This window comes from Bombina bombina, chromosome 3 (assembly GCF_027579735.1).
Source record: "Bombina bombina isolate aBomBom1 chromosome 3, aBomBom1.pri, whole genome shotgun sequence".
NCBI lineage: Eukaryota > Metazoa > Chordata > Amphibia > Anura > Bombinatoridae > Bombina > Bombina bombina.
The window spans coordinates 815,625,386-815,648,751 of record NC_069501.1 but is presented as its reverse complement, the minus strand read 5'-3'; the positions used below and the strand labels follow the sequence as shown (position 1 = coordinate 815,648,751).

At 40.6% G+C, this 23,366-nt stretch overlaps 1 protein-coding gene across 3 annotated transcripts in view; it reads right to left on the bottom strand.

The window, feature by feature from the left end:
- The window catches only part of DCUN1D2 (defective in cullin neddylation 1 domain containing 2), a 181,433-nt gene that overhangs the window by 82,090 nt on the left and 75,977 nt on the right, over positions 1-23,366 (bottom strand). For all 3 annotated transcript variants that reach the window (XM_053707757.1, XM_053707759.1, XM_053707758.1), the window contains one exon: positions 23,205-23,335. In XM_053707757.1, the coding sequence (XP_053563732.1) occupies positions 23,205-23,335 (131 nt within the window). The remainder of the gene's footprint in view (positions 1-23,204; positions 23,336-23,366) is intronic.

Here is a 23,366-nt window from a genome sequence, read left to right as displayed (position 1 = left end):
GGTATTGTATATGGTGTGCTTTGATGCCTTTGAAGCAACCGTTTTAGCCAACAAAAATTGGAGAAAGTTTATGGTGGTAATTTTTCAATTTTCATTTTTACACACGGATTGCTTTTCGACTATTATTTAGGAGAGACTGTTGTAAGTTATTGCAAAAAAAAACTTCAGGTTGTTTTCTGCAAGGCACCCTGAGTACAACTATGTCCCCCATGCATAGGTTTGACAGGCATTTTGGTAAAAAAAAAAAAAAAAACAGACCCAATTTTAGAAAAAAATAGAGTAGTGAAATGTAAAAAAATCGGGCACAGTAAAAGTAAAAAAACAACCAAAAAAACCCGCATCTAACAGTAAACATAACCAAAAAAAATAAAAAAAAATAACAGCAAATGTATTTATTTTTTAAAAATGCTTGAAGCAGTCCCCAATGCAGAGTCCAGGCTGTCCAGGGCAATCATGATAGTAATATATGGTGTCTTTTCTCTGCTTCCTCTTGGTACAGACTCTTCATTTTTTTTGTGGTTTCTGCTTTACGGCAGTAGGGGGGGGGGGGGGGGGATTTTAAAAATAACTATGCTCTCTTCCATCACCGCCCGGGCAGCAGGTGCATCTTGGTACAAAATCCCCGAAATGATCTGGAGCTGAAACTGTAAAAAAGTCTGTTTCATTCCGGGGTTTGCTTTTTTCATAACAAAAAAGCGTTGTGGGTTGCAATCTGCATTAGGTAAATTGCAATCTTTTTGTACCAGGCCCTAGTCCGCATAATTAGGGACAGGCTGCAGCAGCTGATCTGCCAGATCAACCCCACTCATATGCCGGTTATAAGACTTGATGCACACTGGCTTCCTTATGATCTCAGCTCTGCCACGTACAGAGACCGACACCGTCCTCTCTGTGTGGATGGTGGTAAGAAGGTATACATCCTTCATGTGTCTGTACTTAGTGCCAACAGCTCCTCTTGGCACAGAGCTGAGGTTGGGCGCGTGCAAGTTGTCTTGGGAAACCTGTGCGGTTCTTTTTAATTGTACCGCAAGCTACTGTATCAAAGCAATACAGTAGCTTGAACAAAAGGACACTTGTATAAAAATTGCCTAAGTACAAGTGATACCCTTTGTTCATTAGGGGTAATATCAGATCCCAGACAATCTTGCCAGTGCTTCCCATATGGTCTGGGCAACCTGGAGGGTCAAGGTGACTATCCTTTCCCTCATACACCCGGAAGGCCTGAGTATACCCAGTCTCGCTCTCACAGAGCTTAAACACGTTTACCCCATACCTGGAGCGCTTGGAAGGAATATACTGCTTGAATCCCAGCCTTCCCTTATTCATCAGGGATTCCTCAATGCATATATTTCTTCCAGGTGTATAAGCCTCTGCAAACCTGGCAGAAAAGTGGGTAATTAGAGGGTGGATTTTAGACAGCCTATCAAATTGGGGATGCTCCCTAGGGGGGCACAGACTGTTGTCGCTGAAGTGCATGAAATGCAGAATCATTTCATACCTCTTCCTTGACATACTCTTGGAGAAAATGGGGGTAGAGAAGATGGGGCTAATGCTCCAGTAGGAGCGAATGAAGTGTTTATTTATGATGCCCATCAGCATAGTCAATGCCCAGAATTTTTAAAATGTTGGCATATTGATGGGGGCTCATTGCTGCTTTGCCAAATATGTTTCAGGCTTTGCAGCACAGAACTCATGGGCCTATTAATTAGTTTGGGGGACAATGTTCCCCAATACATCATCGCCCAGAAACACCTCCAGAAACTGTTGGGGGCTAAAACCTGCAACCTCTATATTTATGCCAGGATCACATAAAAAAAATTACTTAAAAAAAAAAATATTCACACTAAATTTAAATTAACTAAATGGCTCTGAAAGCGAGGCATAGCTGCAATACTGTTAGAGCGGCTGGAAGCGATCTCGATCGCTTCCAGCGCTCAGCTTAGCCAACGACGTATGGGGTATGTCCTCGGTCGTTAACTGTATTTTTTGGGAGGACGTAGCCCGTACTTCGTCAGTCGTTAAGGGTTAATGGAATTTAAAGGGATACTGAACCCAAATTTTACCTTTCATGATTCAGACAGAGCAGGCAATTTTAAGCAACTTTCTAATTTACTCCCACTATCAATATTTCTTCATTTGCTTAGTATCTTTATTTGAAAAAGCAGGAATGTAAGCTTACAAGCCAGTCCATCTTTGGGTCAGCACCTGGGTAGCGCTAACTGATTAGCGGCTAAATGCAGTCACCAATCAGCAAGCGCTATCCAGTATCCATTTAAGTGTAAAACACTTCAAACATAAACACCTTTAAGCTCCAAGTCCCACACCTTGTCATATATCCCTTTAAATCCATTTCAAAAAACATATTTCCTTTAATTAATAAGCCATTGTTTTAAATGTATTAAAGGGACAGGAAACCCCAAATCATTATTTCATGATTCAGATAGAGCATACAATTTTAAACAATTTTCAGATTTACTTATATTATCAAATTTGCTTTATTCTCTAAGTATTCTTTGTTTAAGTAGCAGCAATGCACCACTGGGAGCTAGCTGAACACATCTGGTGAACCAAAGGGAAGAGACATATATGTACAGCCATCAGTCAGTAGCTAGCTTCCAGTAGAGCTGTGCTGCTCCTGAGCTTATCTAGGAATGCTTTTCAACAAATGATATCAAAAGAACAATGCAAATTTGATAGGAGAAGTAAATTGGAATGTTGGTTAAAATTGAATGTTCTGTATGAATCATGAAAGAAAAATAAATTGGGTTGCATGTCCCTTTAAGGATAACTATGGCTTAAATTCTTTATTTCCAAATAATATTAATGTGTTTTGTTGTAATAAAAAAAGCACTAAGCAGTGGTTATACTTAAAATAAACCATTGCATTTTGTGTTATTCATCATTTTAAAAGGATTTTACCTTTTATTTCTTTAACTTAAAGGGACACTCAACTCAAATTAAACTTCATTATTCAGATAGAGCAGGCAATTTTAAACAACATTCCAATTTACTTCCATTAACAAAATGTGCAGTCTTTTTATATTTACACTTTTTGAGTCACCAACTCCTACTGAGCATGTGCAAGAATTCACAGCATATATGTATATGCATTTGTGATTGGCTGATCGCTGTCACATGGTACAGGGGGAGTGGAAATAGACATAACTTTCCATTTTATTTAACAAAAATTTACTATTAATTTGATGTTCAGACTAAGTGCTATTGCATTGTCTTCTTATCATGCCTTTGTTGATTATGCAGATCTACTGTGTTGGCTGGTCCTTTAATTTGTACAGGGTCCATTACTTCCGGTCATAGCTTCTCTACAGGAAGGCATATCTAGCTTGATGTCAAATCTTCTAGAGTAAATTGAGCTGGCTTAGTGTTTAGTGAATGCAAGAAAAACAGGAAGCGAGTTCTGCCCATGTCCAGAAGAGGCAGCTCTCTCATCTCCCTGAGGGCAGTGGTCACAATGAGAATTTCTAAGTGCCCATTTTGCAAGAAAATAAGTATGTTACTTGCTGTTTTTAACACAATCTGTTTCTTTTTAGGTTTACTTTGATTTAACATATTTGTTTTAAAGTAGCACTGTTTCATATCTCTTTAATTCACCACTGCCAATAAGAGTGCTTAAGGAACCCCATGTGCTCTCTATTAAAAATAAATAGCAAGCTAAATATATGTTGGCCGCAGTAAAATTCTCTGGTTAACATTTTTACCATCAACTAAGCGCAATATAAATCTCCACTTGTAACCTAGGTCTAAGTGTGTTATTGGGATTATGGAGTTTAAATCCCTGTACTATGTGTGTTACTGGCAATATGTCTTTGGTATTAACAAAGCCCTTGACATCCAAGAGTGTAGTGCTACATATAGCTTGGTAGAGGGTAACCTCACTGGGTACATTTAGGGCCTATAATTTGAGATAAGCAGCTGAAGTATAAACATATATTTCTCACATACTGCACATTTGAGAAAATATGTATCCCATCAGTATGTGAATTTCTGTTAATTTGCCAAATCCAGAATCAAAGACCAGACTAAAGATAATAATGGTGTCTAGTCTGGTGTTTCCCAAATCCAGTGCTCAGGACCCTTAATAGGGCAGATATTCATAATAACTTAACTAGAGCAAAGCGTGAAATAACATAATTTATGCTTACCTGATAAATTTATTTCTCTTGTAGTGTATCCAGTCCACGGATCATCCATTACTTGTGGGATATTCTCCTTCCCAACAGGAAGTTGCAAGAGGATCACCCACAGCAGAGCTGCTATATAGCTCCTCCCCTAACTGCCATATCCAGTCATTCGACCGAAACAAGCCGAGAAAGGAGAAACCATAGGGTGCAGTGGTGACTGAAGTTTAATTAAAATTTAGACCTGCCTTAAAAGGACAGGGCGGGCCGTGGACTGGATACACTACAAGAGAAATAAATTTATCAGGTAAGCATAAATTATGTTTTCTCTTGTTAAGTGTATCCAGTCCACGGATCATCCATTACTTGTGGGATACCAATACCAAAGCTAAAGTACACGGATGATGGGAGGGACAAGGCAGGAACTTAAACGGAAGGAACCACTGCCTGTAGAACCTTTCTCCCAAAAACAGCCTCCGAAGAAGCAAAAGTATCAAATTTGTAAAATTTTGAAAAGGTACAAAGCGAAGACCAAGTTGCAACCTTGCAAATCTGTTCAACAGAGGCCTCATTTTTAAAGGCCCAGGTAGAAGCCACAGCTCTAGTAGAATGAGCTGTAATTCTTTCAGGGGGCTGCTGTCCAGCAGTCTCATATGCTAAACGGATTATACTACGAAGCCAAAAAGAAAGAGAGGTTGCCGAGGCCTTTTGACCTCTCCTCTGTCCAGAGTAAATAACAAACAGGTGAGATGTTTGGCGAAAATCTTTAGTAGCCTGCAAGTAAAAACTTCAATGCACGGACTAAGTCTAGATTATGCAAAAGACGTTCCTTCTTTGAAGAAGGATTAGGGCATAATGATGGAACAACAATCTCTTGATTGATATTCTTGTTAGAAACCACCTTAGGTAAAAACCCAGGTTTTGTACACAGAACTACTTTATCTGAATGAAAGATCAGATAAGGAGAATCACAATGTAAGGCAGATAACTCCGAGACTCTTCGAGCCGAGGAAATAGCCATCAGAAAAAGAACTTTCCATGATAGAAGTTTGATATCAATAGAATGAAGGGGTTCAAACGGAACCCCTTGAAGAACTTTAAGAACCAAGTTTAAGCTCCATGGGGGAGCAACAGGTTTAAACACAGGCTTAATTCTATCTAAAGCCTGACAAAATGCCTGAACGTCTGGAACTTCTGCCAGACGCTTGTGTAAAAGAATAGACAGAGCAGAAATCTGTCCCTTTAAAGAACTAGCTGATAGTCCTTTGTCCAAACCCTCTTGGAGGAAGGACAATATCCTAGGAATTCTAACCCTACTCCATGAGTAATTCTTGGATTCACACCAATGAAGATATTTACGCCAAATCTTGTGTTAAATTTTCCTGGTGACAGGCTTTCGTGCCTGTATTAAGGTATCAATTACTGACTCGGAGAAGCCACGCTTTGATAGGATCAAGCGTTCAATCTCCATGCAGTCAGTCTCAGAGAAAGTAGATTCGGAAGATTGAAAGGACCTTGTATTAGAAGGTCTTGTCTCAGAGGCAGAGTCCATGGTGGAAAGGATGACATGTCCACTAGGTCTGCATACCAGGTCCTGCGTGGTCACACAGGCGCTATCAATATCACTGATGCTCTCTCCTGTTTGATTTTGGCAATCAGACGAGGGAGCAGAGGAAACGGTGGAAACACATAGGCCAGGTTGAAGAACCAAGGCGCTGCTAGAGCATCTATCAGTGCCGCTTCTGGGTCCCTGGACCTGGATCCGTAACAAGGAAGCTTGGCGTTCTGGCGAGACGCCATGAGATCCAGTTCTGGTTTGCCCCAACGGAGAACCAATTGAGCAAACACCTCCGGATGGAGTTCCCACTCCCCCGGATGAAAAGTCTGACGACTTAGAAAATCAGCCTCCCAGTTCTCTACCCCTGGGATATGGATCGCTGATAGGTGGCAAGAGTGAGTCTCTGCCCAGCGAATTATCTTGGAGACTTCTGACATCGCTAGGGAACTCCTGGTCCCCCCTTGATAGATGATGTAAGCCACAGTCGTGATGTTGTCCGACTGAAATCTGATGAACCTCAGTGTTGCTAACTGAGGCCAAGCTAGAAGAGCATTGAATATTGCTCTTAACTCCAGAATATTTATTTGGAGGAGTTTCTCCTCCTGAGTCCATGAACCCTGAGCCTTCAGGGAGTTCCAGACTGCACCCCAACCTAGAAGGCTGGCGTCTGTTGTTACAATGGTCCAATCTGGCCTGTGAAAGGTCATACCTTTGGACAGATGGACCCGAGATAACCACCAGAGAAGAGAATCTCTGGTTTCCTTCTCCAGATTTAGTAGAGGGGACAAATCTGTGTAATCCCCATTCCACTGACTGAGCATGCATAATTGCAGCGGTCTGAGATGCAGGCGCGCAAATGGCACTGTGTCCATCGCCGCTACCATTAAGCCGATTACTTCCATGCACTGAGCCACCGTGAGGCGCGGAATGGAGTGAAGAACACGGCAAGCATTTAGAAGTTTTGATAACCTGGACTCCGTCAGGTAAATTTTCATTTCTATAGAATCTATCAGAGTCCCTAGGAAGAAAACCCTTGTGAGAGGAGATAGAGAACTCTTTTCTTCGTTCACTTTCCACCCATGCGACCTCAGAAATGCCAGAACTATCTCTGTATGAGACTTGGCAATTTGAAAGCTTGACGCCTGTATCAGGATGTCGTCTAGGTAAGGAGCCACCACTATGCCTCGCGGTCTTAGAACCGCCAGAAGTGAGCCCAGAACCTTTGTAAAAATTCTTGGGGCTGTAGCCAACCCGAATGGAAGAGCTACAAACTGGTAATACCTTTCTAGAAAGGCAAACCTCAGGAACCGATGATGATTCTTGTGGATCGGAATGTGAAGGTAGGCATCCTTTAAGTCCACTGTGGTCATGTACTGACCCTCTTGGATCATGGGTAAAATGGTTCGAATAGTTTCCATCTTGAATGATGGAACTCTGAGGAATTTGTTTAGGATCTTTAGATCCAAAATTGGTCTGAAGGTTCCCTCTTTTTTGGGAACCACAAACAGATTTGAATAAAACCCCTGTCCTTGTTCCGTCCACGGAACTGGATGGATCACTCCCATTACAAGGAGGTCTTGCACGCAGCTTAGGAATGCCTCTTTCTTTATCTGGTTTGCAGATAATCTTGAAAGGTGAAATCTCCCTTGTGGGGGAGAAGCTTTGAAGTCCAGAAGATATCCCTGAGATATGATCTCCAATGCCCAGGGATCCTGAACATGTCTTGCCCACGCCTGGGCGAAGAGAGAGAGTCTGCCCCCTACTAGATCCGTTGTCGGATAGGGGGCCGATCCTTCATGCTGTCTTGGAGGCAGCAGCAGGCTTTCTGGCCTGCTTGCCCTTGTTCCAGGACTGGGTAGGTTTCCAGGCCTGCTTAGATTGAGGAAAAGTTCCCTCTTGTTTTGAAGTAGAGGGAGCTGATCCTGCACCTGCCTTGAAATTTCGAAAGGCACGAAAATTAGACTGTTTGGCCCTTGATTTGGCCCTGTCCTGAGGAAGGGTATGACCCTTACCTCCAGTAATGTCAGCAATAATTTCTTTCAAACCAGGCCCGAATAAGGTCTGCCCCTTGAAAGGAATGTTAAGTAATTTAGACTTTGAAGTCACATCAGCTGACCAGGATTTAAGCCATAGCGCCCTACGCGCCTGGATGGCGAATCCGGAATTCTTAGCCGTTAGTTTAGTCAAATGAACAATGGCATCAGAAACAAATGAGTTAGCTAGCTTAAGTGTTCTAAGCTTGTAATTAATTTCAGTCAATGGAGCTGTATGGATGGCCTCTTCCAGGGCCTCAAACCAGAACGCCGCATCAGCAGTGACAGGCGCAATGCATGCAAGGGGCTGTAAAATAAAACCTTGTTGAATAAACATTTTCTTAAGGTAACCCTCTAATTTTTTATTCATTGGATCTGAAAAAGCACAACTGTCCTCAACCGGGATAGTGGTACGCTTTGCTAAAGTAGAAACTGCTCCCTCCACCTTAGGGACTGTCTGCCATAAGTCCCGTGTAGTGGCATCTATTGGAAACATTTTTCTAAATATAGGAGGTGGGGAAAAGGGCACACCGGGTCTATCCCACTCCTTATTAATAATTTCTGTAAGCCTTTTAGGTATTGGAAAAACATCAGTACTCACCGGCACTGCATAGTATTTATCCAGCCTACACAATTTCTCTGGCACTGCAATTGTGTCACAGTCATTCAGAGCAGCTAATACCTCCCCAAGTAACACACGGAGGTTCTCAAGCTTAAATTTAAAATTAGAAATCTCTGAATCAGGTCTCCCCGATTCAGAGACATCACCCACAGACTGAAGCTCTCCGTTCTCAGGTTCTGCATATTGTGACGCAGTATCAGACATGGCTCTTACAGCATCTACGCACTCTGTATCTCATCTAACCCCAGAGCTATCGCGCTTGCCTCTCAATTCAGGCAATCTGGCTAATACCTGTGACAGGGTATTATTCATGATTGCAGCCATGTCCTGCAAAGTAATCGCTATGGGCATCCCTGATGTACTTGGCGCCATATTAGCGTGCGTCCCTCGAGCGGGAGGCGAAGGGTCCGACACGTGGGGAGAGTTAGTCGGCATAACTTCCCCCTCGACAGACCCCTCTGGTGACAATTCTTTTATAGATAAAGACTGATCTTTACTGTTTAAGGTGAAATCAATACATTTAGTACACATTCTCCTATGGGGCTCCACCATGGCTTTTAAACATAATGAACAAGTAGTTTCCTCTGTGTCAGACATGTTTGTACAGACTAGCAATGAGACTAGCAAGCTTGGAAAACACTTTAAACAAAGTTAACAAGCAATATAAAAAACGTTACTGTGCCTTTAAGAGAAACATATTTTGGCAAAATTTGAAATAACAGTGAAAAAAAGGCAGTTACACTAACAAAGTTTTTACAGTGTATGTAACAAGTTAGCAGAGCATTGAACCCACTTGCAAATGGATGATTAACCCCTTAATACAAAAAACAGATTAACAAAACGAAAAATATGTTTTTTAAACAGTCATAACAACTGCCACAGCTCCTACTTTTGAAGCCTTTTGAGCCCATCAGAGATGTCCTAACTGCACGAACTGTAACTTTTATACTATAACAGTGGAAAGCCTCAGGAAAACTGTTTCTAGCAAAAATAAAGCCAGCCATGTGGAAAAAACTAGGCCCCAATAAGTTTTATCACCAAAGCATATATAAAAACGATTAAACATGCCAGCAAACGTTTTATATTACACTTTTATAAGAGTATGTATCTCTGTTAATAAGCCTGATACCAGTCGCTATTAAATCACTGCATTTAGGCTTAACTTACATTAATCCGGTATCAGCAGCATTTTTCTAGCAAGTTCCATCCCTAGAAATATGTTTACTGCACATACCTTATTGCAGGAAAACCTGCACGCCATTCCCTCTCTGAAGTTACCTCACTCCTCAGAATATGTGAGAACGGCAATGGATCTTAGTTACTTCTGCTAAGATCATAGAAATCACAGGCAGATTCTTCTTCTAATGCTGCCTTTGATAAAACAGTACACTCCGGTACCATTTAAAAATAACAAACTTTTGATTGAAGTTAAGAAACTAACTATAATACACCACTCTCCTCTTACTACGTCCATCTTTGTTGAGAGTTGCAAGAGAATGACTGGGTATGGCAGTTAGGGGAGGAGCTATATAGCAGCTCTGCTGTGGGTGATCCTCTTGCAACTTCCTGTTGGGAAGGAGAATATCCCACAAGTAATGGATGATCCGTGGACTGGATACACTTAACAAGAGAAATTAGCTCATCCATCACCTGATTTTATTACAAGGACAGAGACTTTGCATAACCTTTTCTTCTTACTGCTTCACAGCACTTAAAAGCAATACAATATTAACAGAAAAACATAGTAAAACAAGAACACAATGATAGACCAATGAAAGAAAGCCTTGAGTGGTCAGATAAAAAAAGTGACCAATGAGAGTAGACCAAATAACCATAAAGAGTCCAGTAAGTTTTCAATCCCCCTCTTTTCGCTTTGCTGCTCCAAGAGATAAGTTTCATAATCCATTATTCACTATTTGTTTAGTATATTAAAGTTTCATTTAGTGTTTTGAATTCACTTTCTATTTCTTTTCTAGTTCATTTTTATTATTCATTTTATTATTATCCAATTTTTTGTTTAATTATTTCTGTATTAAATTATATTCTGTTAATCCATTTATATTGTTATCATTTTTCAGGTTAAATAGTAAGCCAAGATTTTTTTCTCTTAGTTTGTTACTTTCTCTTTCTCTTATTTATTGTAGCGGTTACTCCGTCCTTCTACCCTCTTCTATCTATCCGACATCTTAAATTCAGTGTTGGACAATAGCCACGCCCCCCCTGCTCGCATCGTCAACGCTTTCTCTTTCCCACCTCCTGCCCGCCCTCATTCACCTCACGGCCCGCCTCAGACCGTCCCTCTTTGGTTTTCTGAAAGAAACTGTTTCGTTTTACAAATTTTTAAAGATATTTAGCCTAAAGTGTTTCCTTATTTAGATATCTTTGTTAGCCTAGTAGTTTTTTCCTTTGCCTCATACCTAAGAGCATTGGGTTCAACTCCCCTTAGGAATAGTATTTTAGTTTTAAAATATTTTATTTTTTCCTAATATTTGATTAACTTTTGTGTTATTTTTGTGTGGCTTTTTATTGACGTATTCATTTTAAATCAGCTTTATTTTTGAATAAGCAATTTGATATAAGCAAACTATAGTATTTATATATATATATATATATATATATATATATATATATATATATATATATATATATATATATATATATATATATATATATATATATATTAATTTATATTGTTTAAAATGTCTGAAGAGAATTCTTTATCAGAAAAATTTGTACAGCATATGATACCGAAGTCTATTGATTTTTTAAAGCAGCAGTTTAATATTCAGATGCAATCTGTATCTGACATTCAACCTAATGTACATAAAAAAGCTGTTTAAAAAAGGAAATATTTATCTGAACCATTTATGGTTAATGCTTCTAAAGGCCTTATTATGGGCAAGAAACGTCTGCTTAGAACAGACAAAAATCTTCTGTAAAATCTAAACCCATTATCTCTTCAGACTCTGAATCAGAAGTGGATATACAACCCTCTAATGAAGGCAGAAGTCACATAGATGAAGATTCTACAATAGAGTCGTCTGACTCTGATATGGAAATGGGTTGTGAAGCCAAGAATTCAGAGGATTCTTTATATACCCCAGAGTTTTCAGACTCATCCTCTGACGATTCTCCTAAACTTAAAAAGAGGAGATGTGATAAATCTAAATCTCATAGATAGCCAAGATCAATTATATTTAGATCCAGGTGACCTTCACCATCCTAGATCTTCACAATGGAGACTGTTGAAAAGGGTGGAAAAATGTCTTAATCGTTACATTAGAAAACCCCTTTCTAAAAAAGCAAAGAATACTTTAAGAGCTGAGTGCCCCAGCCCCAAATAATACTCATATTACTCCAGTCATTGATGCTAATTTGTTAAAATTTATAGGCAATAGAAACTTTATTATTCGTAAAGGCCCAGATAGATTTCTTAAATCCTGCGAAGATAAAGTTTTAGATACTTTAGGGCCAGTTACCAAGGTATTTGAACTCTCTGAGAAATCTATTTCAAAAGAACGTTCCTTAGATCCTTATATAGTTAGGGAATGGCTTCAACAGACTGTATATTTAATTGGTGATGCGAATACATCCACTGCTACTCAGAGAAGAACGTTGGTCCTAAGGTGGAGTGATCCAAAAATTAATTACTTTGCCCTGACAGATGGGCCCATTAGCGAATGGCCTTCTTTTTGGTAAACAAGGCCATAAATCTATACTATAATTGCTTTTGTAACGCGTCCGCGGTCGTCGCCAGTTGCGCACGCATCCTCAAAGGAATGTTGGCTGCACAGATCCTTTCACCACCCTGCCATTTTCGGAATCCACCTAAATGCAGAGTAGGCAAACAAAGCCTTAAAAAAAAAAAACACGCAACCGCCCGCATGAAATAACAAAACAACACGTAACCGCCCGCAAGAAATAATAATAAAAAATAAAAAAAACACCTGCACGAAGTATTAAGAAAAAAAATACCCGCCCACACAAAGTATTAAGAAAAAATAAACCTAACTGCCCGCACAAATTATTAAGAAAACAAAACTTAACCGCCCACACGAAGTATTAAGAAAAAAATAAACCTAACCCTTGAACCGCAAACCCACACAACACAAAGTACCTAACCCTTAAACCGCCAAACCCCCAAATAAATAAATTACAACATTAACTCTTAAACCGCCAAACCCTACAACGCCAACTAATTATACTATTAACCCCCTAAACCAACAAACCCCCACATTGTAATAAACCTAATTAACCCCCAAACCGCCAACCCCCCACAACGCAAATAACTAATTTAATTACTAAACCCCCTAAATTAACCCCAATTACTACTAAATACCAATTAAAATAAAAAATCCTAACATTAAATTACAAAAATTAATATAACATTACAGAAAAAAACAAAAATTATCAAAAATAATTTTTTTAAACCTAATCCCTATGAAAATAAAAAAGCCCCCCAAAATAAAAACACCCCCTAATCTAAACTAAACTACCAATAGCCCTTAAAAGGGCCTTTCGTAGGGCATTGCCTAAGTTAAACAGCTCTTTTACGTTTAAAAAACGCTAAGTCCCCCCTAACAGTAAAAAACCCCCACCCACCATAGCCCCCAAAATAAAAAAACTATCCTTTGCTCATAAAGGGGAATTTGTATGGGCATTGCCCTTAAAATGGCATTCAGCTCTTTTACAAGCCCATTAAATCCCTAATCTTAAAAAAAACAAAAAAAAAAAAACCTAAATCTAACCCCCCACCCAACCAACCCCACTAAAATAAAAAAAACTAAGTATAAAAAAACCTAAGTTACCCATTACTAACCGTTCCTGAAGTCCGGCGGAGGTCTTCTTCCAGGCGGCTCCATCATCTTCAATCTTCATCCGGAGCAAAGGCGTCGCGGAGCGGAGGTGCGGAGCTGGCTTTCCCGATGCACAGATCCTCAGCGGCGGTGGTCCAAAGTAGTGTGGAGGCTCCTCTTCATATGATCGTCCGCCACACACTGAAGATTAAATGCAAGGTACCCCATATTTATTGGGGTACCTTGCATTCCTATTTGCTGAAATTTTGAAATCAGCCAATAGGATGAGAGCTACTGAAATCTTATTAGCTGATTTGAACAGCCAATAGGATTTCAGTAGCTCTAATCCTATTGGCTGATTTAAAAATTTCAGCCAATAGGAATGCAAGGTACCCCAAATTGAATGCAGTACTTTGCATTCAATTTTCAGTGTAGGCCGGAGATTGGATGAAGAGGAGCCTCCACGCCTGTGAGGACCTCCCCTCCAGATCCGCACCTCTGGATCCGTGCTCCAGATGAAGATAGAAGATGATGGAGCCGTTTGGTAGAAGACCTTCACCGCCGGACTTCAGGAACGGTGAGTACCTATCAAGGGCTTAGTCTAAAGCTTTTTTTTGGGGGGGGTGTTTTTTTTAGATTAGGGTTTTTAGGGCTGTAAACGAGCCGATTGTCCTTTTAAGGGCAGAAAAAAAAGCTGAATGTCCCTTTAGGGGCAATGGGTAACTTAGGTTTTTTAATACTTAGTTTTTTTTTATTTTGGTGGGGTTGGTTGGGTGGGGGTTTTACTGTTACAGGGTACTTAGTGATTTTTACATGTAAAAGAGCTTATTTCTTTAGGGCAATGCCCGACAAAAGGCCCTTTTAAGGGCTATTGTTAGTTTGATAGATTAGGGGGTGTTTTATTTTGGGGGGGGGATTTTTTTTATTTTTATAGGGGTATTAGATATTGGATAGCTTTGTTTATTTTTTTCCTGTAATTTATCACCTTTGGGGTTTGTAATGTTTTAAACATAGACTGCCCTCTGGGCAGGCTTATCGCCTAGTAATTAAATAACTATGTAAATTTGTTTAATTCACTCAACAACAAAAAAGTAAATAATAAGATTTTTTTTTGACAGGGCCTGGGAAAGGTAGAGGCTGCTTTCCCAGTCGTTCCTTTGTCCCAAGGTCTCAATTCCAAAACAAGTTTTTTCTCTACAAAATCCGGCACATGGATTTCTTTCCAGAGCCCAAAGAAGACCATTTAATGTAAATGTTCCTCATCCTTTTGCCAATTTTCCCCCACATTTAGTAGGAGGCAGGTTAAAACACTTCATTCACAATTGTTAGAAAATAACTCTAGACCCTTGGGTCCTCCAAACTATCACAAATTTTCACCTAAATATAATTTATCCTCCCTCTCAGCCAAAACTACCCAAAACCAATAACATTTTCTCTTCAGGATTCTGCCCTTCTAGACAGAGTTATCCAACCTGGCCACAAAATCTAATATAGAAGCAGCCACATCAAAACAACAATCCTTTATAAGCAACATGTTCTTAATAAAGAAAAAAAAAAGAGGGCTCTTTTCATCCAGTAATACATTTAAGAAACTTAAACCAGTTCCTGTAATACAATCACTTCAAAATGGAGGGTATTCACCTTTATGTTTGATGGACTGGGATTGGATGGTAAGATTTGAAAGAATAGATGCCTACTTGGCAGTCTCTGTTCATTTTCACTTCAGAAAATTCCTTCGCTTCATCTGGAGAGATTCAATTTGGCAGTTTACCTGTCTTCCCTTTGGCCTTCCTTCAGCTCCTTTGGCTTTCACAAACATTTTAAAACCAGTGGTAGCTTGGCTTTGCATAAGAGGGATTTGTTTAATCATTTATTTGGAAGACATCCTCCTTATGCATTAAGACCTTGCGACCCTTCTACATCTTACGAATATCACCATCAATCTATTATCTACTTCAGAATCAACAAATCTGTTCTTATCCCTTCTCAGAACATAATTTTTCTAGGTTTCTCTATGGACACCAATCTTGCCACTTTAAGTCTTCCAAAAGAAAAAAAATTGAATATCAAAAAAGAAATTTCTTCTCTTCTGAAGGAGGACAGCTTTCCCATCAGACTTTTAGCCAGGATTGAAGGTTTACTTTCCTCTTCCATCCAGGCTATCTATCCTGCCCCTCTACATTACAGAGCTCTTAAACATTTAAAGATATATTATCTTTGCAGAGGATTCTCGTATTTTCACAAAATCTCTTTATCCTCAGAATCAAGAGAAGAATTGCAGTGGTGGCTTTCCAACATTTCAGCTTGGAATGGGAAAGCAATCTTCGGCAATTCTCCGGATTTAATAATTGAATCCGATGCCAGAAAATCAGGATGGGGAGCCAGATCCGGCTCAGTTAACACCGGAGGCAAATGGTCAGTTGCAGAACAAAAATTACACAACAACCAAGAACTTTTAGCAGGCTCTTTTGCTGAGTTTTTCCAAGATCAAGAACCCTATGACAATTCGTCTCAGGATGGACAATGTATCAGCAGTTCGATACATCAACAGATTAGGTGGAACCAATTCCAAATCCCTTTCAAATTTGACCAAGGATCCTAGAACATCTTCATTCAAGCGGAATATATTCCAGAACTTTCAAACATTGCAGCGGATTGCGTGTTCCAGATATCTTCTGGATTCTAGCGACTGGCAACTCAATCCTCTGATTTTTTTCAAAAATGTCAACATTAAGAGGCCCTTTCTGTCTGGATCTTTTTGCGTCTCGTCTCAACTGTCAAATGAAACCCTTTAACAGTTGGAGACCGGATCCAGAAAATCTTGCAAGAAGCCTTTCTTCAGAATTGACCAACTTGGGGAACTTATGCCTTTCCCCCATTTTCCATGATCACTCTGACAATTTCCAAGACTCGAAGGGACCAGATTTCCCTGGTGGCCTTCTGAACCTTGGTACCCATATATTCTAGAGATGTTCTTCCATCCACCTCTTCTGCTTCCTCTTCAAATAGACATCCTGTCAAATCCTTCAGGAGAGTTTCACGATCTTGTCAAAGCAGCTTCTCTCAATCTCATTGCTTGGACAATATCATGGGTTCCCTTCACTCTGTCAGAGGTGCTGCCGCTTCTAAAGTTTTTTCTAATTCTTGTTCTCTTTAAGAAATTCTGAAGGCAGCAGATTGGTCCACTGATAGGTCCAATTCGTGAATTTATTTTTAAACCTATTCACCACATTCCTAATCTCTTGGTTTCATGATCAATTTGGCTTTGAACTAGCAAAATATGAAGTCTCTGCCCATGTAATAAAAACATAATTTATGCTTACCTGATAAATTTATTTCTCTTGTAGTGTGTTCAGTCCACGGGTCATCCATTACTTATGGGATATATTCTCCTTCCCAACAGGAAGTTGCAAGAGGATCACCCAAGCAGAGCTGCTATATAGCTCCTCCCCTCACATGTCATATCCAGTCATTCGACCGAAACAAGACGAGAATGGAGAAACTATAAGGTGCAGTGGTGACTGGAGTTATAATTTTAAAATTTAGAACCTGCCTGAAAAAGACAGGGCGGGCCGTGGACTGAACACACTACAAGAGAAATAAATTTATCAGGTAAGCATAAATTATGTTTTCTCTTGTTAAGTGTGTTCAGTCCACGGGTCATCCATTACTTATGGGATACCAATACCAAAGCTAAGTACACGGATGATGGGAGGGACAAGGCAGGAACATTAAACAGAAGGAACCACTGCCTGTAGAACCTTTCTCCCAAAAACAGCCTCCGAAGAAGCGAAAGTGTCAAATTTGTAAAATTTGGAAAAAGTATGAAGTGAAGACCAAGTTGCAGCCTTGCAAATCTGTTCAACAGAGGCCTCATTCTTAAAGGCCCAGGTGGAAGCCACAGCTCTGGTGGAATGAGCTGTAATTCTTTCAGGAGGCTGCTGTCCAGCAGTCTCATAGGCCAAACGTATTATGCTACGAAGCCAAAAAGAGAGAGAGAGGTAGCCGAAGCCTTTTGACCTCTCCTCTGTCCAGAGTAAACGACAAACAGAGAAGAAGTTTGTCTAAAATCTTTAGTTGCCTGTAAGTAGAACTTCAGAGCACGGACCACGGACCATTATGTCCTAATCCTTCTTTGAAGAAGGATTAGGACATAATGATGGAACAACAATCTCTTGATTGATATTCCTGTTAGAAACAACCTTAGGTAAAAACCCAGGTTTAGTACGCAGAACTACCTTGTCTGAATGAAAGATCAGATAAGGAGAATCACAATGTAAGGCAAATAACTCAGACTCTTCGAGCCGAGGAAATAGCCATCAAAAACAAAACTTTCCAAGATAAAAGCTTAATATCAATGGAATGAAGGGGTTCAAACGGAACACCCTGAAGAACTTTAAGAACCAAGTTTAAGCTCCACGGAGGAGCAACAGCTTTAAACACAGGCTTAATTCTAGCCAAAGCCTGACAAAAGGCCTGGACGTCTGGATGCTCTGCCAGACGTTTGTGTAAAAGAATAGACAGAGCTGAAATCTGTCCCTTTAGCGAACTAGCGGATAAACCCTTTTCTAAACCCTCTTGTAGAAAAGCTAATATCCTAGGAATCCTAACCTTACTCCATGAGTAACTCTTGGATTCGCACCAGTATAAATATTTACGCCATATCTTATGGTAAATTTTTCTTGTCACAGGTTTCCGAGCCTGTATTAATGTATCAATAACCGAATCCGAAAACCCACGCTTTGATAGAATCAAGCGTTCAATTTCCAGGCAGTCAGCCTCAGAGAAATTAGGTTTGGATGGTTGAAAGGACCCTGAATTAGAAGGTCCTGCCTCAGAGGAAGAGAACATGGTGGAGAGGACGACATGTCCACTAGGTCTGCATACCAGGTCCTGCGTGGCCACGCAGGCGCTATCAGAATTACCGATGCCCTCTCCTGTTTGATCCTGGCAATCAGCCGAGGTAGCAACAGAAATGGTGGAAACACATAAGCTATGTTGAAAACCCAAGGGGCTGCTAATGCATCTACCAGCACCGCTCCCAGGTCCCTGGACCTGGATCCGTAACAAGGAAGCCCCCCTTTATGGCGAGATGTCATGAGATCCAGATCCGGTTTGCCCCAACGACGAATCAGTTGAGCAAATACCTCCGAGTGAAGTTCCCACTCTCCCGGATGAAAAGTCTGGCGACTTAGGAAATCCGCCTCCCAGTTCTCTACGCCTTGGATGTGAATCGCTGACAGGTGGCAAGAGTGAGACTCTGCCCAGTGAATTATCTTCGAGACTTCCAACATCGCTAGGGAACTCCTGGTTCCCCCTTGATGATTGATGTAAGCAACAGTCGTGATATTGTCCGACTGAAATCTGATGAACCTCAGCTTTGCTAACTGAGGCCAAGCTAAAAGAGCATTGAATATTGCTCTTAATTCTAGAATGTTTATTGGGAGGAGTTTCTCCTCCTGAGTCCACGATCCCTGAGCCTTCAGGGAATTCCAGACAGCTCCCCAGCCTAGAAGGCTGGCATCCGTTGTTACAATCGTCCAATCTGGCCTGCGAAAGGTCATTCCTTTGGACAGATGAACCGGTGACAACCACCAGAGAAGCGAATCTCTGGTCTCCTGGCCCAGATTTAGCAAAGGGGACAGATCTGAGTAATCCCCGTTCCATTGACTGAGCATGCATAGTTGCAGCGGTCTGAGATGCAGGCGCGCAAATGGCACTATGTCCATTGCCGCGACCATTAAGCCGATTACCTCCATGCACTGAGCTACTGATGGGCTTGGAACGGAATGAAGGACACGGCAAGCATTGAGAATCTTTGATAACCTGGACTCCGTCAGGTAAATCTTCATCTCTACAGAATCTATAAGAGTCCCTAGAAAAGGAACCCTTGTGAGTGGTAACAGAGAACTCTTTTCCACGTTCACTTTCCACCCATGCGACCTCAGAAATGCTAGAACTATCTCTGTATGAGACTTTGCATCCTGAAAACTTGACGCTTTTATCAGAATGTCGTCTAGGTACGGAGCCACCGCTATGCCTCGTGGTCTTAGTACCGCCAGAAGTGAGCCCAGAACCTTCGTAAAAATTCTCGGGGCCGTGGCTAACCCGAAGGGAAGAGCCACAAACTGGTAATGCCTGTCTAGAAAGGCAAACCTCAGGTACCGATGATCTTTGTGAAATCGGTATATGAAGGTAAGCATCCTTTAAGTCCACCGTGGTCATATATTGACCCTCCTGGATCATGGGTAGGATGGTTCGAATGGTTTCCATCTTGAACGATGGTACCCTTAGGAATTTGTTTAAGATCTTTAAGTCCAAGATTGGTCTGAAGGTTCCCTCTTTTTTGGGAACCACAAATAGATTTGAGTAAAATCCTTGTCCCTGTTCCGATCGCGGAACTGAGTGGATCACCCCCATGATTAAGAGGTCTTGTACACATTGTAGAAATGCCTCTCTCTTTACTAGGTTTGTCGATAACCTCAAAAGATGGAACCTCCCTTGTGGAGGAAAGGTTTTGAAATCCAGAAGGTATCCCTGAGATATAATCTTTAATGTCCAGGGATCCTGCACATCTCTTGCCCAAGCCTGGACAAAGAGAGAAAGTCTGCCCCCCACTAAATCCGTCTCCGGATAGGGGTCCTGACTTCATGCTGTCTTAGGGGCGGGAGTAGGCTTTCTGGCCTGCTTGCCCTTGTTCCATGACTGGTTGCCTTTCCAACCCTGTGTGTAACGAGCAGTAGTTCCTTCCTGTTTTGGAGTGGAGGAAGTTGATGCTGCTCCTGCCTTGAAGTTACGAAAGGCACGAAAATTAGACTGTTTGGCCTTTGGTTTGGCCCTGTCCTGAGGAAGGGCGTGGCCCTTACCTCCTGTAATGTCAGCAATAATTTCCTTCAAGCCGGGCCCGAATAAGGTCTGCCTTTTGAAAGGAATGTTAAGTAGTTTAGACTTGGAAGTTACATCCGCTGACCAGGATTTAAGCCAGAGCGCTCTGCGCGCCTGTATGGCGAATCCGGAATTTTTAGCCGTAAGTTTGGTTAGATGTACTACGGCATCTGAAACAAACGCATTAGCTTGCTTAAGGGTTCTAACTTTGCTCAAGGCCTCATCCAACGGCTCTGTGCGAATCGCCTCTTCCAGAGACTCAAACCAGAATGCCGCTGCAGCCGTGACAGGCGCAATGCATGCAAGAGGCTGCAATATAAAACCCTGTTGAACAAACATTTTCTTAAGATAACCCTCTAATTTTTTATCCATTGGATCTGAGAAAGCACAGCTATCCTCCACCGGGATAGTGGTACGCTTGGCTAACGTAGAAACTGCTCCCTCCACCTTAGGGACCGTCTGCCATAAGTCTCGTGTGGTGGCGTCTATAGGGAACATTTTTCTAAATATTGGGGGAGGGGAAAAAGGCACACCGGGTCTATCCCACTCCTTACTTATAATTTCTGTAAGTCTTTTTGGTATAGGAAAAACGTCAGTACACACCGGTACCGCATAGTATCTATCCAACCTACACAATTTCTCTGGAATTGCCACCGTGTCGCAATCATTCAGAGCCGCTAATACCTCCCCTAGTAACACACGGAGGTTCTCAAGCTTAAATTTAAAATTTCTGAATCCGGTCTCCCCGGATCAGAACCGTCACCGACAGAATGAAGCTCACCGTCCTCATGTTCTGCAAATTGTGACACAGTATCAGACATGGCTCTTGTGTCATCAGCGCGCTCTGTCCTAAACCCAGAGCTATCGCGTTTGCCCCTTAATTCGGGCATATTATATAATACTTCTTTCATAACATTAGCCATATCATGTAAAGTGATTTGTAAGGGCCTAGATGTACTAGGTGTCTCAATCCTACGCATCTCCCGAGCGGGAGACGCAGGTACTGACACGTGAGGTGAGTTAGGCGGCATAACTTCCCCCTCGTTGTCTGGTGATAGCTTCTTTATCGGTACAGATTGACTTTTATTCAAAGCAATATCAATACAATTGGTACACATCGTTCTATTGGGCCCAAGCGATTTATCACCAAAGTACCTCACAAAAACGAATAACATGCCAGTAAACGTTTTATTAAAAAACAACATTTTTCAATGTCATGCAAAGCTATCACTAAGCCTGCTACCAGTCGCTACCACTGCAGAGAAGGCTTAAGTATTATTTCAGTGTTAACAGTATTTTCTCAGTCAAATTCTAGTCCCTAGAATATAACTCGACTGCGCATACATTTATCAGCATGATACCAGTTGCTACTACTGCATTTAAGGCTGTACTTACATCATACGGTAACAGCAGTATTTTCTTAGTCAATTCCATTCCCAGAAAATAAAGTACTGCACATACCTCATTTGCGGAGAACCCCGCATGCTATTCCCAGTTTCTGAAGTTACCCCACTCCTCAGAATGTCGAGAACAGCCAGTGGATCTTAGTTACGCCTGCTAAGATCATAGATAAAAAACGCAGGCAGTTTCTTCTTCCAAATACTGCCTGAGATAGAAAAACAGCACACTCCGGTGCCATTTAAAATAACAAACTTTTGATTGAAGAATAGTTAAGTAAAAACTCCAGCTCCTCTCGCGACCTCCTTCTTTGTTGAGGGTTGCAAGAGAATGACTGGGTATGACATGTGAGGGGAGGAGCTATATAGCAGCTCTGCTTGGGTGATCCTCTTGCAACTTCCTGTTGGGAAGGAGAATATATCCCATAAGTAATGGATGACCCGTGGACTGAACACACTTAACAAGAGAAATTATTTTTATCCTAGCTTTGTGAAGGAATAATCTAGATTTTATTAAAGAGACAAATATTTTCCCTTCCTTTCCCTTCCCTTAATGTTTGAATCTTTATAGTTACCTTTATTATAACATTTTTGTTTATATCTTTCAGCATCCATTCTTCCCAATCCAGCAATCTAAGTAGTTAAAATCTCATCTCAACCGTTTTCTGCAGTTTCTTATTATAATCGCCAGAATTTGGAGCATACTTACTAACTCAACCTTAAAAGATTGAAGATTCCAGTTACCTTCAAGTTTTTCTTCTGTTCATTGTTGGATTACAGTTTTTATTAGACTGGAACTTTTTCTCTATGTTTCAAATCAAAGAGCAAAGAGGGAGATTGCCAATTTACTGGGCCTCTTTATGGTTATTTGGACTACTCTCATTGGTCACTTTTTTATCTGAGCAAACAAGGCTTTCTTTCATTGGTCTATCATTTGTGTTCTTGTTTACAATGTTTTTCTGTTAATATTGTATTGCTTTTAAGTGTTGTGGAGCAGTAAAAAAAAAAAAGTTACGCAAAATATTTGTCTCGGTCTCTTTAATAAAATCTAGATTATTCCTTCACAAAGCTAGGATAATCGGAATTATTTCACCTGTGCTCTAGTTAAGACATAATGAATATATGGCCTGTTAAGGTTCCTGAGCACTTGAGTTTGGAAACACTGCTCTAGTCACGTTATCCTCATCTGCTGTTAAGTAAACTTCAGATTCATCACCTAAAAACCCCCATTGTGATTCAGCTCACCTGTGCTACCCCTCTAAATATAAAAGAACATATAGGTTTCATCCTGATACAATTCCCTGCATGGTGTTGGTTACTGGTAATACAGAGTAAAGGGGTTAAATCATTGCTCAGTTTGATTTGATTGAGGAAACAAGGTTAAATATCTTGACTATATGTGCTACTGGCAGAAAGGGTGTTAAACACTGTACTGAATGTGTATTACTGGCTGGAAAGAGTTAGCAACTGCACAGTTATAAGACATACACAATACCATAAATGGAGGGGATTGGCAGACTAAAACCTATATATTCCAACTTGACATGCAATTCATGATAGTTACCTACTTTTATATCCTTAGCTATGCAAAAATAGATAATCTTTGCAATATTGGGTTAATACAATAAGAAGCAAACATGTTTAAATGTGTAGTTTGCTTTACAGAAACATAAAAACTCTGACCTACATTGAAGGTAAATACGGAGTCGGAGCATGAGTAAAAAAATTAAATGAAAAATAAATAAAAATAGAATAATATATATGCTGTACTTACCTAGACCCTTTTGACCAGGATTCTTTGCAAAATTAAATGTAAACTGATAAAAATCTTTGAATTTCAGTGTGTCTTTTAGCTCTTGTTCTAATCGAGGCAGCAAAGCCCTTAACTTTTCTGTGCTGTCACACCTATTGCAGGAGAACAGGAAATAGTAAAACA